This window comes from Micromesistius poutassou (assembly GCF_964030765.1).
Source record: "Micromesistius poutassou genome assembly, chromosome: 24".
In the NCBI taxonomy this organism is placed as follows: Eukaryota; Metazoa; Chordata; class Actinopteri; order Gadiformes; family Gadidae; genus Micromesistius; species Micromesistius poutassou.
This window is the reverse complement of record NC_140294.1, coordinates 2010576-2029917: the sequence shown is the minus strand read 5'-3', so window position 1 is coordinate 2029917 and position 19342 is coordinate 2010576. Positions and strand designations below refer to the sequence as shown.

General features: G+C 46.7%; 3 protein-coding genes and 1 non-coding gene across 5 annotated transcripts; 1 reads left to right on the top strand and 3 right to left on the bottom strand.

Moving 5' to 3' along the window:
* Window positions 1-187: 187 nt before the first annotated feature.
* On the bottom strand, window positions 188-7239 carry wdr12 (WD repeat domain 12). The gene is made up of 13 exons (XM_084487664.1): window positions 7079-7239; window positions 6684-6778; window positions 6161-6255; window positions 5703-5809; window positions 4404-4519; window positions 3800-3954; window positions 3562-3607; window positions 3320-3405; window positions 3064-3204; window positions 2411-2516; window positions 1938-2070; window positions 1091-1163; window positions 188-475 (listed from the first exon to the last, which is right to left on the bottom strand). Exons 1-13 carry the CDS (start codon window positions 7117-7119, stop codon window positions 398-400), a joined length of 1272 nt encoding a protein of 423 aa, XP_084343790.1. The 5' UTR covers window positions 7120-7239; the 3' UTR covers window positions 188-397.
* Window positions 7240-7636: 397 nt separating this feature from the next.
* nop58 (NOP58 ribonucleoprotein homolog (yeast)) lies at window positions 7637-12806 on the bottom strand. The gene is made up of 15 exons (XM_084487651.1): window positions 12687-12806; window positions 12174-12250; window positions 12014-12066; window positions 11675-11799; window positions 11289-11425; window positions 10639-10703; window positions 10223-10357; window positions 9865-10010; window positions 9516-9642; window positions 9076-9239; window positions 8832-8966; window positions 8656-8717; window positions 8408-8562; window positions 8183-8304; window positions 7637-8038 (listed from the first exon to the last, which is right to left on the bottom strand). The coding sequence occupies exons 1-15, from the start codon at window positions 12729-12731 to the stop codon at window positions 7982-7984; spliced, it is 1605 nt and encodes a 534-aa protein (XP_084343777.1). The 5' UTR covers window positions 12732-12806; the 3' UTR covers window positions 7637-7981.
* On the bottom strand, window positions 9729-9812 carry LOC311369994 (small nucleolar RNA SNORD11B). The gene has a single exon (XR_014640323.1). It is a non-coding gene; the product is annotated as a small nucleolar RNA SNORD11B (small nucleolar RNA).
* A 657-nt stretch (window positions 12807-13463) lies between the features above and the next one.
* Window positions 13464-18969, top strand: nufip1 (nuclear FMR1 interacting protein 1). 2 transcript variants are annotated; one of them, XM_084487656.1, is made up of 10 exons: window positions 13464-13801; window positions 14226-14299; window positions 14396-14497; window positions 14612-14674; window positions 14953-15029; window positions 15727-15819; window positions 16564-16739; window positions 17306-17446; window positions 17652-17881; window positions 18336-18969. In XM_084487656.1, the coding sequence occupies exons 1-10, from the start codon at window positions 13564-13566 to the stop codon at window positions 18822-18824; spliced, it is 1683 nt and encodes a 560-aa protein (XP_084343782.1). In that variant the 5' UTR covers window positions 13464-13563; the 3' UTR covers window positions 18825-18969. The 2 variants fall into 2 exon arrangements, with proteins under 2 accessions (XP_084343782.1, XP_084343781.1); XM_084487655.1 differs by having other exon boundaries at window positions 14393-14497.
* The last annotated feature ends 373 nt before the right edge of the window (window positions 18970-19342 follow it).

The window sequence follows — 19342 nt, the reverse complement described above, 5'->3', positions numbered from 1 at the left end:
AGTGGTTAATGGTCGTGACTCTGATGTGGAATTTGATCCGACAGAAAGCCAGGCCTTTGATAGCAATGTGTTTCCCCCCCCGAAAATGCCTCTAAAATGTCACATACCAATAGTATGCGAGTATAAAATCCAAACCAGTACAGAGCACCTTGTGAAATCCAAACAAGAACGCACGCCAGACAATATTGGGAGACAAAGTTAATTTATGAAGTCATCTTAAAACGGACACCTCAAAAGAAATACAAAGATACAATGTCAGAAAACACCAATTCACTGGGAAGCGGCGCGCACACGACACTCAACAGCATATTAACTCCAACCCGCTGGCTCCGGTTTGTAAATGTCCATATATAAATCCATTTCTTCCGTCTGGGGGGTTGCTCGGATCGGGGCGCTGCTACGCTCCTGCGTCCGTCTTGCAGGGGGAATACTTGTATGTGTACAACTTGTTGTCCGCACCGCCACTCAGCATCAGCTGGAAACACAACGAAAGAACAAATTAATTAGTTATGTTATTATTATTTTTTTTTAATCTTTTTTTGAAGGTTTTATCCTTTTTACTGTAGAGAGAGTAAGACAGGAAGGTATGGGAGAGAGAGGGGAAGACATGCAGCGAAGGACCACGGGCAGGAATCGAACCCGGGTCACTGTGGTCAGGACTGGGCCTTAATGCTACGTGCTCTACCCGGTGGTCGCCCCAGTTCTATTAGTTTTATAACTTTTTGTACCTAACAAGTAACAAAAATGGTTTATATTATGAATGACTGTGTTAATCAATTACTCATGATTCATTTGGTTATAGCAACCAGTACCGTTTTATGCTACTGTATTTGTTTTGTTTCACTAGTCGTTCACTAGTCTTCCACGTAGTTGTGGAAGTGAGACCATGTTTGATCCGTCTAAACAACTCAAGACCGGTCAGAGCACAGGAAGTCCTCTCCAACACAGCCGTCCTCCTCCCGTTGCCTTGGTTCCCGCCTCCGGTAACGAGGCGTCCATCTTGACACACGCCGTTTATGCGACGACCCAGACGGCAGGTAAACGCCATAAAAAGGTGCGTGGATGCGTTGCCACGGTGACCCCGTCTTACCCCGCTCTCGGTCCAGTCCACGCAGAACACCTTGTCCTCGTGGGCGGCCAGGTCGTACAGCGGCGCTTTGCAGCTGGAAGACGCAGTGGGGGGACGATAAAGCGTTCATTATCACATCAGGGAGACGAACCCCACACGGACAATGAGGCAAAACACTTGCAAGCATTTGGTATGAGCTGCTAACCAAACAACTAGGAGTGATTGGTTTAAGATACATATGGGTAATAAGTAGGTCAGGTTTAGGGCATCTTGCTCCTTGTAGTTCAAACTCTGTGTACCGTTGACTAGACTAGACTATCACCCCCCCCCCCCCCCTTAATTAAACTGGTCCAACACAGACATAAAATGGATTATTGCACAACACACTGAAAAACAGCATTAGACATAAAAAAGAATGGTGATACGCAATGAAAGGTACAATACACAACAATTGTTAGAAATGTGCTGTAAAAACACATTATCCTGTAGATGCAAACTCTAAGGCTACAGGGGACTCGTTCATTGCTCCAACTCTGCATGCAGCATAGAGATGTGTCCCCTCACGTTAAACCCTCGCTTTCAGAGGGTGGGCGGGGTTTGGAGAGGGGAGGGAGGGGGAGGGGTGAGGAACCGTGTTTTGAGACTGTGGAGCTAGCTGTAAATCACAAATCTTGCATATTGTACCTTAAAGTGCATCACACACACACACACACACACACACACACACACACACACACACACACACACACACACACACACACACACACACACACACACACACACACACACACACACACACACACACACACACACACACACACACACACGGCCCTGGTGCTCAGAGCTGGGAGGTTGGACCACCCCTCACCTCCGGGTGTCCCACAGCTTGACCACGTTGTCCAGGGAGCCGGACATCAGCTGGTGCTCGTGGGAGGGCGCCCACTTCACCGCCGTCACCCAGCCCGTGTGGGAGGTGAGGGAGAGCAGCACCAGCGACCCGTCTGAGGGGAGGAGGGTGAAGGAGGGTCGTCGTGGTTACATTCAGAGACATTTAAGAAAAAAAGAAAAAAGAAAAAAAAAAAGCAGGACTGATAGTGTACCGTCTCAAAAGGGGCATAATGACGGAGGCTAATGTGTCATCAGTTTTTTTTATTACACTTTTGCCTGTAAATTAATTTTTAATTATGCAAGGGTAAAACACTCACACTTATTCTCATTTGTCTAAATGTACTGGTTTTGTATCCATTTATTAAAATCATTAAAATGTCATTAACGTTCGTTCCTCATTTAGATGGCAGTGGTGACTCTAATAAGAGGGGGGGGGGGGGGGGGGAGGGTTACCTTTGGTGCGGGGGTCCCAGAGTCGGATGTGTCGGTCGGTGCTGCCAGACGCCAGCCGCCGACAGAGCGGCGAGTAGGAGACGCAGTTGAACACCTTGCTGCCCGTCTGAGGAACACATTAGTCAGTCATCGGTCATCCGTCGTACCGCTCCCCCCGTTTACCTCGGCGGCTATGGCCTGTCTTTGCTGATGCAAAAGGTGTGCATGTCTTTGAACCTACAGCGCATACATGTTGACGCATGGAAAGGTGCGTGTGTGGTTGCAATGTCAACGTTAACAGTATTGATTCTTCAGAACTACGTTTTGTAGAAGAATATGAGCAGGAAAAGTAGTGTGTGTGTGTGTGTGTGTGTGTGTGTGTGTGTGTGTGTGTGTGTGTGTGTGTGTGTGTGTGTGTGCAACTGTTATATTTGTGTGTGCATCTGTTATGTATCTATAACTGAGCTGTCTGTCTGTCTGTTATTATTATATACGTGTGTATTCTGTGTTAACAGTGTCCCTCAGGGTGAAAGAAATGTAATGTCCGCAACACTGCTTAAGCTCCCATATTAATTGAATAAAAATGTCACTCTATATCACTTCATTTGTCCTGCACCTGGCCAGAAGGTCGGATGTGCACACAGCTACTTTTTTTGGTAACAAGTGTCCCTCACCAGCGTGGTCTTCTGCTCGCCCGTCTCGGCGTCCCACAGGCGGATGGTGTGGTCCCATGATGCACTGCACAGCTCGTCGGCGTCGCTCCACAGGACCGACGACACCGCCTCGCTGTGGCCCGCCAGCGTCATCAGCGGCGTCTGGGGAGCGGGATGTGTCATTCATTATGTTGAGCACGGTTTAATGTCCAACCACAAACGCTTTTTTGTGTGGCCTTTTAGTTTCCCCAACAACTGGAGATGAGGCGGGACTCACCCTGGTGAGGCCCAGTTGCTCCGTCTTCTGCTTCTTCCGGGGTCTGTTGGCGGGGGCCGCCACCTCGTCCTCCTCCTCCGAGGGGACTGCAGAGACGGGGAGGAAGGGGACGGTGCACGGTGAGAACCTAGGTCCTGAGCTAGTGCTGCTCACGATTGGGTTTTAGTGGTGTGTTTACATTCAGGGGGTGTTGTGTAACGGGGGGGGGTGGGGGCTGTGAAACCCTCTAAGTGCACACGTACCCGCCGACCAGATCTTCAACATCTTGTCCCAGGAGCCGCTGCAGAACTGAAACGGGAGCGACACAGACAGCTCATTTATATAGACCTTAAACCATTCAGAAAGTGTGGGAAAAAGTCTGTGTATGAAACGGACCGCCGGTCGCAGCCAGAGTGCGGAGATACCAACACAAATAAAAAATTTATTATTCTGTTCCCCGCCCCCCCGTCAATAGCTCATTGCGATTGGCCGACGGCGCACCTTGGAGGCGGTGGGGTCGACGGCGAGGGCGTCCACGCTCCCGGCGTGACCGCGGCAACAGTGGCGGGCCTTGACCTTGTTCCTCTCAGAGTTCCACTCCCACAGCAGCACCGTCTGGTCCAGGGACGCCGTCAGCAGCCAGGACGTCAGGCCCTCTGGACGCCACCGGGGTCACGGCGTTACAGAGGATTAGGGTGATGGACAACGGAAATACGTGATTGACTTTGATCTGTATTACTGGGGTACGTCAAGGTGTTGCTTTGAGCGTCAGGAAATGTATGCAACACAAAGTCCACCATCACATCATTTCAGTCTATAGATTTCCTTCTATTTCTTCGAGACGATTTAATGTGCAGAGTCTATTTTCCCTCTTTGAGCCAATAGGTGGTCACCAATTACCGTACACTCCGGTGCAGCTGAATGGAGCTACGACGTTTCAGACGTTTCAGACGAGGAGGTAGGGAGGTTCAGACCACCACACCCCTACAAGTTTATTAGCCATCTTTGAACTGATATTGATATACTTTCAGACACTCCCAGTTGCCTGTCTATAACAATAAATACTACCGTCCTCTAGACTCCCCCCCCGGGGCCAGGGGCTCACCTCTCTTGACCCAGGCCACGTCCTTGACCACGTCCGTGTGTCCGGCCACAGTCATCACCGCCTTGCCCTCCGGCGACCAGATCCGGGCCGTCTTGTCGTAGGAGCCCGTCAGGATCCTGCCAGGGAGAGACGGACGGGGTCACCTCCTGGTTCACTCAGCTCCACGACTGAACGGGGGCTGGATGGTTCAGTGTGGGGGGGGCTGGATAGTCTAGTGGCAAGGGTATTGGACTCTAAGCCAAAGGGTTCTGGGTTTATGCCTCAATGTCCTCATCACCCTTGAGCAAGCTAGCTACCTGCTCCTTAATGACCCGTCTCTGTACTGTCTAACCCCTACCTGCTCCTTAATGACCTGTCTCTGTACTGTCTAACCCCTACCTGCTCCTTGATGACATGTCTCTGTACTGTCTAACCCATAACTGCTCCTTAAGGACATGTCTCTGTACTGTATAACCCCAACCTGCTCCACAATGACCTGTCTACGTACTGTCAACCCCTACCTGCTCCTTAATGACGTGTCTACGTACTGACTAACCCCTACCTGCTCCTTAATGACCTGTCTACGTACTGACTAACCCCTACCTGCTCCTTAATGACCTGTCTCTGTACTGTCTAACCCCTACCTGCTCCTTAATGACCTGTCTCTGTACTGTCTAACCCCTACCTGCTCCTTAAGGACCTGTCTACGTACTGACTAACCCCTACCTGCTCCTTAATGACCTGTCTACGTACTGACTAACCCCTACCTGCTCCTTAATGACCTGTCTACGTACTGACTAACCCCTACCTGCTCCTTAACGACCTGTCTACGTACTGTCTAACCCCTACCTGCTCCTTAATGAACTGTCTCTGTACTGTCTAACCCCTACCTGCTCCTTAATGAACTGTCTCTGTACTGTCTAACCCCTACCTGCTCCTTAATGAACTGTCTCTGTACTGTCTAACCCCTACCTGCTCCTTAATGAACTGTCTCTGTACTGACTAACCCCTACCTGCTCCTTAATGACCTGTCTACGTACTGACTAACCCCTACCTGCTCCTTAATGACCTGTCTACGTACTGACTAACCCCTACCTGCTCCTTAACGACCTGTCTACGTACTGTCTAACCCCTACCTGCTCCTTAATGAACTGTCTCTGTACTGTCTAACCCCTACCTGCTCCTTAATGAACTGTCTCTGTACTGTCTAACCCCTACCTGCTCCTTAATGAACTGTCTCTGTACTGTCTAACCCCTACCTGCTCCTTAATGAACTGTCTCTGTATCCGCTGTCTAGGGTGTGATGTCAGACTGGCTCACCACTCTGAGTCGGCGCGCACGGCGCTGATCCAGTCGTCGTGCATCATGCACTCCTCCGGCTCCGGGGCGCTGATCCGCTCCACGTACTCAATCTCCACCACGTCTTCCTGAAAACACACCAATGGGGAGAGACGCTGTAGAGCTCACGACAAAGAGACGGCCAACTGGCTTTGCCCGTATTTGGAATACTCGTGTCTCAAGATTCAGAAATACCTCTTAGAAATGTACACTGTAGAGGAGTCAACTTATACAGTGGGAACAGACTCTTCCCCTACAATATGGCTCATGAAAAACAGGCATACATATTATCTACTGCTGTACATTAAACCAAACGTAGGGCTAGTTCAAAAGCATACTGCATGCATCGTCAGGGGATCCAACCCGGTTACGGTCGTCATGACTGTACAGTCACAGCCACACAGAGCATAAGGTGAAGCTGCTACTGAGGTCAGACATACCGTCGATATGCTCTCTGTTTCCATGTGAACGGCCAGGGACGACCGCAAGAACACGCCCTTGACCAGGAAGTCAAAGTCCACTTGCTTGTGAGATCCTAAAAAGGATGGAAAAGATGATTCAATAAGAAACTCAGTAAAAGTCATCAGTGCATTTGTTTATAAGCGATGATGATATTGTGAGGCGTTATGTTGTGAGCAACAGCAAATCAGAGAAAAATCCATGGAGATTTGAATCCAATGTTTTGTCACAGAGAATATGCCAAACCCCAATCTTTAGAAAGAAGCCCATGAATGAACATGTTTAAATGTTCATTCATGTTTCAATGGTTTAATATTTCATGGAGATATGCCCTGAATTGGTTTGTTTGCTACATGTTATTAACAACACATGAGTTCATTGTTGATCTTTGCAATATTGGGAAAACAAGTGTTATTATGAGGTCGATACTCAATGACATGTGGGTCCTGAGGCTAGACCGGTTCATAACCACTGATCTAAACTGTGATCAGTCCGAATAGTTACCATTGTTGGCTTGGAGGAGCTTGTTGATGACATTTCCGAGGTCCAGCACTTCAGAGCTGGCTGGGATGGAGAACGGGACGTCATCCACTGCATACCTAGAATAACACATGAATGTGAGTTAGCTTTGGCAAAGTTTTTCGGCGGAGCTCTGAAGTTAACATGGTAACCATGTCAGGTGGTAACATGCTTGTGCAGCCTGAATAACGGATCTCCTCGATTAGGATGTAATAGATATAAATACCTAATAGAGTGGGGTCGATAGACCTCGAATAGGTCACGTTCACTTCAACAACACAGCCGATGCGTCTCTAAGTAACGTTAGCATCCCACAACTTAGTGCTGCGAGGCCACCCTGGTTGATATCCTTACTTTAGCTTCACGTAGTGTGTACTTACTTCTTGTTCTCCGTGTAGAATCTCGCTTGTAATTGCGACATTTTTTTTTTTTTTGTATTGTGTACACTAACTGGACATTTAGGATAAGGCTAAACTACTGACTGCGGCTTCAAAACACACCTAACGTCTTCCATGCAGTCGCATCGTTCGCCATGTGGCGCAAATGGACAGGCACGACAATCGAGCCAGAGAGGTCGATCGACCGCTCGGATCGTTTCTCTGCTAGTCATGTCTGACTGCCTTCATAGACAAATGTCTGATCTTAGTCCATGATGGATGCTCGGGTTTCGCCTACTCCTTTTATACATAACTCCTATTTTTTTTTGTTCAGAAATATTAACATGAGGATTTGCAATTCATTAATAGTACTTTGGTCCAAATTCAAATGTACCATAAAAGTTAGTTTAAAGCCAGACTTTTTCGGGTAATAACCCTTTCTGGCTGTAATGTCGGCCCATGGCAAAGCACGTTAGTGTACAATATTATATATGTATATGTACTATATTTCAAGATACATGATAAGGTATATGAACAAGTAAAGAACGTAAGGTTGTCAAAAAAAGGGTTTTATTGTACCAGAATGCATTCCCAGTTTGCAGTAAAGTTGAAGGCGCAGATTCAAGACAGGGTCTGATACAGATGAGCTTATACACAATGGTCAACTAGTAGTAGTACAACTTAGGTGGCCATGAAACAATTTATGATTTTTATTCATGAAAGTCAAGTTTACCTGTTGCATAAATCAAAAACATACAATGTGATCATAATCACACTAATAAAAATGATAAATGACACGCGGCCAAGCATTCTGGAGACATCCGAAAACAGTCATACAGTTTTGTAGGGGAGATTTACAAGTAGAAATTACAAAAAAAACTAAACTAAAGAATATATAGAATCTGTTCATTCGTCTTCCTCGTCCTTGGCCTTTTTCTTCTTCTTTTTCTTCTTTTCTGGCGTCTGGAAATAACAAAAAAAAAAAGCACATGATAAGCAAGTGTTTTGTAATATGGTCATTCATGTTCTGTGAACAGTTCAAAAATAATTGTTTTGGCTGCAGTGATTAATGTCTTATTTTGAAAAGAAGCAGAACCCAAGACTTACTTCCTCTGATTTTACAACTACTTCCTCCTCCTCCTCAGCAGCCGGTTCCTCTGCCTTCTTATCCTTCTTTTTCTTCTTCTTTTTGGGAGGCTCCACCTCGGCGGCCTCTGACGTTTCAGCTTCTAAAAAACAGCAATAAAGACGTTAGGAGGACAACCAACCAAACGCCATCAACCAAACGCCATCGCCACAGAGACCCGGGAAGCTAAAACATATTCAACCCACCTTCTGCTGCTGCTGCTTCCTTCTTGGGCTTTTTGACTTTGGTAGCGGGTGTGGCGGGTTGCTCCTCCTCTTCCGCCTCCACCTCCTCAAACTTCCTCTTCTTGGAGGTGCTGGGAATTGTGGAATCGGCGGAGGGGTCGTAGACCCTCACGTCGCTGCGGAAAGGGAGAGTGGGAGTGTTTAGACCCCCCGGTACCAACCCCTGCAGACTGACCACATTGCTTCGGGTCTGCATTGTGATTGGTTACCTCTTGTGTTGATATTTATCTGCCCTCGCCATCGCTTTGCCAGTTCCACTTATCTTCCGGATCTATAAAAAGAGAAAAAACTAATGAGTCATTGTGTAACATTTCCCAGAGTCTACTCAGTCCAAAGATGTAAAAAAAAAAATATATATATATATATGTGTTTTGGTGCAACATACCCCCTTGTCCTCCAGGTGGCGCAGTCTGACCTCCAGCTTGGCCCGGTTCTCAATACCCATCTCTGAGGTGGTGTCTTCCCCGAGCGCATCGTAGCGGATAGCCAGCGCCGATTTGGCCGCCAGCATTCTGGAGATCTAAATTCAACACACGGGATCAGCACTCACGGATCTCAGGCTTCAAAGCGCTAGTTGTTCTCGCACAACTACGCAAACACGGCAGGCAAGCAAAAGTAAGACCACTCACTTTGCCCTTGTTCTTGGCAGTGGTCTGCCCCACCAGCGAGGCATGGTAGATGAGGCCGTACTTGGGCGTGTCCTTGCGGGTCTTGAGGGCTCTGAACAGGGCCTTCTCCGCCCCCAGGATCTGCACGGTGGAGGCAGGGTGCTTGGCCAAGTTCATCAGGGAGCCTGCAGGACAAAGATGGGGCAGAAGTGTCAGACCCAAGGGGAGAAACAAGCGAGAACAACAACAAGCACAATTTGTGCTCATTTTACGAGGACTTTGGTCACAGCGTTTGAAAGGCAACATAGGCTCGGAAGAGGTAGTGAACGAACATCAGTTAGAGATTCAGTACACGACAGGATGTCATTTTCGTCACCGCCTTTTTTTTTTCCAAAGAGATTTGATGATGCGCTGTTCAGGGGGTGTGGAGGAGACAGGGTGGGTTTTAAAATTACACACACCTGCGTGAGCGATAAGCCGAGCTCCGACCAGCTCCCCCACCATCACCGTCAGGTTGGGAGCAATGGCAGTCATGCGGTTCTTCAGGTAGTCGTACAGCTGCACGCGGTACTCTGTGATCTCGATCACCTTGAAAAATGCAACAAATACGACGTTGTCATCAATGTAATCAGCCAATGACCAGTCAAGGCGATGGAAGCATGAAAAGCATCGTCCGGCCGCTCAGAAGAGATAGTGACTTAATACCCACATTGTTTGTTTCAGGGGAATATTATTTATAGTCCTCATCACCACGGTTACGTACACTCCCAGGACCATCAATAGCTGGGTCCAACCCTGCCGTTCATTTACCTGCTCGCACAGGTGCAGGATGTTGGTGATGTCCTCGTCAGAGACCTCCACTCCCATGGAGATCTCTGCAGCCAGCTTGACCTCGGCTTCGATCTCTTCCGGGAGGATGTCAGACAGGTCTGTGGTGGCAACGTTGGTGCGGAACCCTGAAGGAAAGAGACCAGTTTAGCGGTTGGCGGGGGGTTCTGGATGATTCAAAACAAACCATGGTTCAGTACACAAAGCTTGGACCCATTGTAGGAGTCAAAAACTGGGGGGGCTCCAGCAGGCTCATGGTTCGCCCCTTATTATATTCACACACTATAATCAATTTGTATATAAGTAGTTGATAGCGCATGTTGTAGACGAAGGGCCGTACCTATTTTCTGTATAGCTTTGCAGTAGGCCAGGTTGTCGGTGATGATCTTTCCCACCTCTGGGAAGTGCCAGCCGTACCACTCTCTGCACCTCATGATGTAGTTGTTGAGCTCTTTGTCCAGGTCATCCAGAAGGGCTAGGGAGGCAATTTAAGGTGAGGATTAATCAACCGTTTCATTGTCACAACTAAATAATACTTGGTCGATCAACGATGGGGTGGAGAAGAAAATGAAAATAGAACAGCAGATTATCGCCAGAATCACAATCCATGCATTGTGATGCATATATTAAGAGGTCCTTGCCAATACCCAGCCCTAACCTAAGGTACATCTGGGTGCAAAAATATAGTATAGAGATAGTCAAGTGAATGAATATATTTCTACAGCCAATGGGGTTTTTAATAACGAAGAAACTTACAGATTGCCTGGACGATCATGGTGTCCACTTTATCGGGGCTGAACTTCAACTTGTAGCGGGATAAACTGTAAAACATGAAATAAAACAGATTAGCTTGAACTGCGGCCCCCGCGACCCAACCCCGGATAAGCGGATGACGATAAAACAGATTAGGTCAATAAGAAGGTACGGTTTCGATTAATCCCTTCCAATTACATGGACAAGTCAATGATAGCAACAAAGGAACAATCTCGACATTGAAATTGCAATAATCGGTACGTCAATAAAACACACCAAACTCATACATTTAATAATCCCACAGGACTATACAACACATTTTATACTGTATATGCCAGGATGGTGCACATTTATTTTGGATACTTTTGGTTGCATACTGGGCATGTTAGCCTGCAAACGCGCTATACTTTTCAAAGTGTTTGAAATGCATCAAAGGCTCAGAAGAGGTAGTGAACGAACATCAGTTAGAGATTCAGGACACGACAGGATGTCATTTTCGTCACCGCCTGCTGTACTTATCAGAAGAGATTGTGCATTTCACACACCTGCGTGCGCGATGAGCCGGGCTCCCCGAATGCTGGAACAACTAACCCGTGGCCCCTGGGCCTTAGTGTGTAGCCTTTGCAATCCCACCAAAGGACAGAGATGTGTACCTGTGGGCAAGACCCAGGGACATGGCGCTGATCTCACGGGGAGGAAGGCCGGTGATGAGCCCCTCCATCTGGGTCCTGATGCCCCTCATCAACTCAGCGATGGCCGGACTGTGGACGCAGCTCAGGTTCATCTTTTCCTGGAAGACACAAGAGGGTTAAAGACAAATGCAATCGTCTGAAAGGCAGAATGAAGAATGGATTCACTCTGGGAACTGTAAGACACTTTGGATAAGTGCACCAAATGGCATCCAGTCTTAATTGCCGATGAAAGCAAATGGGAGCACCGCTGAGGTAACAGTCTTTCTGACACTTTTCCTTGTAATGATAAAAAAAAAGCCGGGTAAAAAAAGTTTCCCGAAATGATCCTTTTTTGTTTGGTTTCTTACTTTGATGACTCCCCCTAGTTTGAGATCGCTGATGGCCAGCTGCTCGTGAGCCTCCTTAGCAACCACCTTCTTAAGAACCTTCTTCAGACTCTTGCCGATCTTTCCCTCCACCATGGCCGTGGCAGCTGAGAGGAGAAAGCAGAGGGAGGTTAAGTATACCAGCGGGCAGAGCAGAATCTCTATCTAAAGTTTATTTGGAGATAGGCAACTACCGACTATAACGTATCTGATGTTTCATGTTTGATCAGAAATGCAAAACACTGCATTTACGGATGAAACAGGAATGCCTACAGAATTCAGTGTACATTCTAAATATACATGTTTCATATGGATCCATACCTGCCAAGGCCTCGGTTGTGTCCTGAAACTTCTCAAAGTGCTTCAACTTCACGCTGTTAAGGGAAATAAATGACTATTAGAGATGAATGGACAGAATGAACTTGATTGCAACGACTAAAAAAACCCTGATTTAATCCATGAAGAGCAAAACACCACTCACATTTTGTTGGCTTTCTCAGGGGTCTGGAACTCTTTCCAGAGACTGTCGACCTCCTGCAGTTTCGACTCATCGAGCACCTGGGAAAGATTACACAGTTGAGACAACAATAAAAAATAACACAATATACACTTTTCGCTTTCCGATTTGAGTTGCTGTCCTGGTATCGTTGACAGATGATATTTCCCAGTAACCAAACACATGTGGGAGTCGGGTTAGCCATCCACGCACACGTGGTAAGCAGGCCCACACATCGAACCACTGCTACCGACGCTATATAAACCGAGACAGCCTTTTGATCCATAAAGTGTAACTCCTTCATCATCATGGCGAAGTTGTATCAAAGATCAGACTGTTATTTGATTGTTTTTCACGAACGGCTGAGTTACAAATACAAGCATGGCACATGACTAGTTAGCAATCTAGCTAACCCACCATCCCGACCGTCTAAAAAGCTATCCGGAAACCTATTAAGGTAAATCTCACCCTAATAAAGAACCATAGGTAAACACATACCTTGAATATAGCATATCCAGCTGCGGTCTCAAATAGCACCAACATTGTGCTGTCTTTTTCAGTGTGTTGTATGCAAACTTGAGCTGCTCTCTCTCTGGAGAGGTCCTGTGCGGTACCACGTTTACACGCTGCTGGGAGGAGCGAGGCGCACGCACGCGGGGCTGTGCTGCTGCTGCTTCTTCGTTTCCTTTTCCTGGTGAACAAAAGACACCGCGTGGTGTCACCGCCCTCTAGGGCCGGCCGGGAGAATGCAGGGTTCTCACGTGTAGAGAGATACAAAATACATAAACATAAATATAGATGTTATGTACCCCAACTAAATTGCACATTTACACACTGTGGGACTAATACAGGATTATCTCTTATCTTATCTTAAATTAACACTTTTTTGTAATATCCAGATTTATTTTCTTTAAATCACTAAATCTTTGGGCTTGGCTGATAGCTCTGAGCTTCTCCTCTTTTCTATCCTTTTGCTCCAAGTTGAGTGCTTTTTTCTTTATTTTTACTTTTGGTGCTGCATTTATATTTTCTAATTTGTTTATTTGAAAAGTGTGTGATTGTGTGTTGTGGACCCGGACACCCAAGCCGGTCCGCCGTTGTTGAGAGATTATTGCGCAATAGCTGATACACGTTATTTGAAATAAATTAAAATCCACATTTTTGTAAGGAAATAGTTAAGAATAAATAATACATTTGCCAACGGATTATTTGTCTAACATATTTGGCTTTCCCCATCCGGCGGAAGTTACGCACCGGTGTGTATAAACCCAAACATCCACATGTGGTACATGCACGCTACCACGTTGAAGTCATTGCCCAGGTAAAACTTTGATATTAATATTCCTACTGGGTTGAAAACGTGGATGAGAGCAGTATGAATGCAAACGGACAGTATCCTCCGCCGGACTTTGGCTGTCCTCCTCCAAATACGTTCATGATGCCGCCGGCGGCTCAACATCCTCCCCGCTCCAGCAACTTCCATCCCAGCATGTGGAACTGGAGCGAGACTCCCTCCGACCCGTGGGCCCACAACACCGGCTGGCAAGGCGGCCCGCCGCCCGGTACTGGGAACTACGATGGACGCTACGACGGTCCAGGACACCATCAACATGGTGCGTTACTGTCCGCAGGGCAAGGCTGCAGATCCGCCCTGTGACTTTAGTATGCTTAGTTAGTATGCAAGCAGTGCTGCGGACATTACATTTCTTTCCCTTGATATTACTTCATTTGTCCTCCACCTCGCCAGAAGGTGGGATGTGCATGCAGCTACGATTTTGAACTTTAGTATGCTTGCCAGGATAGGCTAGCATCCTATTTGAACTAACACTGATACAGTACCGTTACTTGATGCTTTTTGCCTCACCTTTTATAATGGAACCACTATGTGATGTAGTTTATTATGGGGTGTTGGGTCACAAATGATGGGGATATGGGAAAGTATACCACTGCAGCTAGATAAGGTAAAGCTGAGTGTGTACGTGATGGGGAACTGGCGCTGTCATTAATGAAAGTTGAAACAATTATTTTCTTTACTAGGGCAACATTTTAACCGTGGAAGGAGTCGAGGCAGGGGCTACAACAATGGACCACAAAACAACTATGGAAAAAAGGTATTCCCTTTTTTTTTTTTTACAGAATCCCCACCCTGAAGCAGAAATACTCCACTCTGTGCTAACTTTGTCTAATTGGTCTGAAATCCACAGCAGAAATTTAAGAAGGAGCCAGAGTACCCCTATTTTTGTGACCCTTGTGACCGGGGCTTCAAAACTGAAGAGAACCACAGTGAACATATGTCCCAGCACATCAAGGTGATTCACTCTTTCATTGAGCACTCTTCTATCCCTAAGTTCAAATCCAAGATGGTGTTATCCTTCCATTTTATTGTTGCCATAGGCTTACTGTTCCTTTTCTCTCTTTCATAGTGCTCCTTTGCTGACTGCAGCTTCACTGCTCATGAGAAAATAGTCGCCATCCACTGGAGAAATGTAAGCCCTGAAGACACTGATGAAATCTGAATGATACTCCTTTCAGTTTGTCGTCTTTCTTTCGAAATGTGAAGGGGTAGTGAACCCAAAACATGGGGATAAACACATAGATTTTAAATCTCATTGTTTGAATTTGAGCTGAAACTCTTAAAAGCTTTTAAAAGCTTGGGTCGGCGACAATCTATGATTTGATGATGTTGCTGACAACTCACACGCCCTCCAGTTTCAAATCGTTTGTACAACAATTCATTACAGGTTGTATTTGTTGTTTTCCCCAGAGTCACGCCCCTGGTTCGAAGAGAATCAAGCTGGAGACGCAGGAGGAGATCGCAAAGTGGAGGGAGGAGAGACGCAGGTCAGTCCTTACGCACCCTCCCTCTAGCCAGGTCGCTCAGTGCTGGACTACTTGTGTTACTACTAGGGGTGGGAATCTCTTGGCACCTCACGATTCGATTCCGATTCAGAGGTCAACGATTTGATTCTAAAACGATTATCAATGCATCTCGATGCAAAATTTTTTAATGTACATTTCCATGCAGGATTTTCAAAAAAATGTGTATATATATACATCTGAGTTTGCTACTCAGAGTTTACTAATCACTTCCTACTTGTGTGATGATCATTAAAGACAATCAACAGATGAATTACCATATCTAATATTTTATATTGGATAAAGTCGGTTCTCGGCGTAGAGAACCCGCAGGCACAAAGGAGTTTTCTGTAGTGCTCTGCAGCAGGCCAACAAATGTATTGATTTATTAATAATCTGAAACAAATTTAATTTAAAAAAAATACATTTGTTTCCGCTTATTACTTTTTCTGCATCGAGACGGAATCGTTCTAGAGAGAATCGCAATGCATCGAAGAATCTATTATTTTTCCCACCCCTAGTTACTACTGTCGTAGACGCCACAGTCAGCTTCACTCAGACTCAGGTGTGATCGCCTTCACTATGTTTTTGTAGTCGTTTTAAAGGTTGGTAGTTGGTGGACATTGGTTTGTTTTCCTCAGACCAAACCTTGTTTTCATATTTGTCCGTTTTGCTGATTTAGGAACTACCCGACGCTGGATAACGTCGAGAAAAAGAGGAAAGTGCAGGACGTCCGTGAGGAGGGGGGAGGGGTGCTGGAGACAGCCCAGTTCGGGTGAGTCCCAACGCAGAGTTGGAAGCCGTTGTTCAATCAGAACCATGTTGTTTTACCATGTAGAAGAACTACTGTTCAGTCACTGTGTACACCTCTGCAGTGAACACAGTGACCGGTTGGGGGGGTTTGGTATCTGGCTGAAAGGTTCTGAGTTTGAACAGCAATGTCCGCAGTCTACGGAGCCGACACAAGATGCCTTACCCCTACCTGTTCCTTATAGTCGCAACGTGTACCAGTTGAAGAAGCTTACAATGATCTGCACATATCTGTAGTCAATGCTGATAGTTATTTCAATAAGTTTATCAATAAAATCACATCTGATGTAACTCCTTCATCATCATGGCGATGATGTAACTGATGTATGCCAACAAATGTATACAAAACTCCTACATCTCTATGCTTACAAGAATTTTGATAACGAATCTCAAATCCCCTCTCACTTACGCAACCCAGCCAGCTGAGCGACACTATTTTGCGTTACACAGTTGCACAGCCAGTTAAAGTGGACACTACACTTTTATTGCTTTTATTTTTTGAATCCTGCCTAATAACTGGGAGGTGCACATTGTGACTTTAATTTGAAGAAATAACTGTCACTTTGAATAAGAGTAGTTGCCAAATGGATGCATAGCGGTAGCCTGATCACAACTGCAAACCCATTTTTTTTGTTAACAATTTCTAACTGTTCCAAACGGAGAAATGATGACCATTTAAGAAAGATATCATTTGACTTCCTGCTCCCAGGCGAATGAGAGGCAGGGGGCGGGGGAGGGGGCGTGGCCGTGGCAACAACAGGTTCCAGAGGGGGGCCCCGGGAGGCTATCACAACCAGGGGAATGGCGCCCCGGTGCAGCCCCCAGCCCCTCATCCAGCGACCAGCGACAGGGACCCCCTGGGGGCCCTTGTCAACGATGAGCCAGGTGAGTCGGAGGCAAGAGCCAGCTTTAAAGGTCCCATATCATACCACCAGGTGTGAGTGTGATTAGCCGTTACAAGCAGTTTTGAAAATCGCCCTCTTCTGACATCACAAGTGGGCGTGTCCACCTAGATGTGTGCTGAACAGATCAGTCTACCAGCCTACCCAGTGGGCTGTAGCAAATGTTGCTCATCTGTCTAAGTGGACACGCCCACTTGTGATGTCAGAAGAGGCAGATATTCAAAATGGCTTGTAACTGCTAATCACACTCACACCTGGTGGTATAATATGGGACCTTTTAAGACCCAATAAAGTCCTTCAGGATTTGATTAGGAAAACATAACCGTTTTATAATAAATATATATAAATTTTTATAATTTGCAAAAATACAAAATAACAAATTGTTTGCATATATTTGCCAAAGGGGGAATAATACAAACTTAATACAACAAAAAAGCTACAATTTATCTTCATTGTGACGCCACTCAAAAAAATACTTACTTACTACGTACTAAATACTACTACTAATACATGCATACGTTTCTTAACCTTTCTGCCTTGTGTTTCCAGACTCTGATAAAGAGGATTCCTCTGGGACCTCCAAGCAGGGGGGTCTAGTGGTGGCCCCTAAACAGATGAGCTCAGGGCTGGGGTCCCTGGTGGCCAGCTATGGCTCAATCACGGAGAGCGACAGCGACGAGGAACCACAGGGTGAGTTTGTAACTTGCGTGTGTATTTTGTTATCCGTTTCATGTGTGGGGACGGCAATTCACTCAATAAAGTGCAGTGCCTGTCTCCTCCCAGCCAACGGTCTGTAATGTCATGGATCAGAATCCACTTAGTTCTTGTTGATCAAAGCGCATGCTAAATGACTCATTAGTCAATTGCATCACATGGATTTGTATTTGTCTCTCAGCCCTCCCCATTCAGAGGGCCAACCAGCAAGGGACCCAGGCCCCACAACAATCCCTTTCACGGGGGCCCCAGGACGCAGAGGCCCCCCTGGGTTCACACCCCAGAGCTTCCCCCCAGGACCAATACAGAGGCCGGGGAGGACGGGGGAGGGGCAGAGGGGGCCGAGGGGGGAGGGGCCGGCGTGGGGGAGGTCACATGACCCCCCAGAAACGGGCTACGCTTCTGGAGATGGTGAGAAGAAACTTTGTCTTTCTTTGGGTCTTCCCTTTCCTTTTGGGGATGGGATGGTTATCTGAAAGTGTTGCAGACTAGGCACAAAGCTAGTTGGCTGGAGGCCTGCAAATGAAGACAAACTACCAATACAACCATTGTGCGCCTAGCAACTAAGTATAGCCTGCCTTAGCACCGAGGCAACGTGTAACCTAGCAACAAGGCAGTGTGTAACCTAGCACAGAGGCAGCATGTATCCTAGCAACGAGGCAGTGTGTATCCCAGCAACGAGGCAGCATGTATCCTAGCAACGAGGCAGCATGTATCCCAGCAATGAGGCAGCGTTTATCCCAGCAACGAGGCAGCATGTATCCTAGCAACATAGCAACGCGTATCCTAGCAACGAGGCAACACTTTTCCTAGCGACACCTATTGTACTGACATCCCCCACCCCCCCCGCTTGTTCTGCGTCTAGTTGCTGGCGCCCGACATTCGTCACGAGAGGAACGTGCTGCTGCAGTGCGTGCGCTACGTCGTGCAGAGCACCTTCTTCGGCCTGGAGGGCCAACCCACGGACCGGCAGGCCTCCCCCTCCCCCGCGGCCGGCGGCCGGGGCCTCCCCCAGGCAGCCGGCAAGGCCGACGACGACGAGCGCCAGATGGGAAGCGCAGAGACGGCGGCGACACCAGAAGTCTCCGCAGCAGAGCCTCTAGCGTATTTTCTGGGAACTCCCGAAAAGGAGGCAGACGGCAACGGCGACGAGTCCGGCACCATGGAGACCGGGGAGAGTGAGCAGACTGCGGTGAATCCGCCGGACTCGGAACAAACGGCAAACTCCGAGGAGACGGAGTGTGTTCCGATGGTCGAGGAAACGCAGAGCGACAAAGATCCCGATATCGCCACGACGACCACAGAGGAAGTCGCACCCACCCGTCTAGTCGATGATGAAATATGGGAGTACTAGATCTGACAGAAAGGCATGAAATTAACAAAATATGATCACTTATATATATGTTATATCTATTTGATTTGGCTATGTTAAACACTTGTGAAACGCTTATCCTTGTGTGTCTCAGTTAGTTTTTCTTCAAATCACATTATTTTTCTAAGATGCCATGTAGTGTACAATTTGATATTGTCATTGTGAAATTAAATCAAATTCTTGGTATAAGAACTGTGTTTTGACCTTTTTTTATCGACACGTGAAGTATATCGTAATAACTACATGCAAAACATCAAAGTTTTCGTAACTTTATTCATGTAGAAACGGGCTTCACATCAAAACCGGAGCACAGCATCAAAACACAAATGAGGCGAACAAACGGGCATTAGTGGAACATCAACGTCATTACATTATAAGGTATAAACCGTGAGACATATATACATGTAAACAAACATGTTACACATACAAGTGTTAAATGCACAAATGTACGTGGCTTGTGTTACACTTGAACCATTGGAGTTTGATTTAGCTGCAAGTGT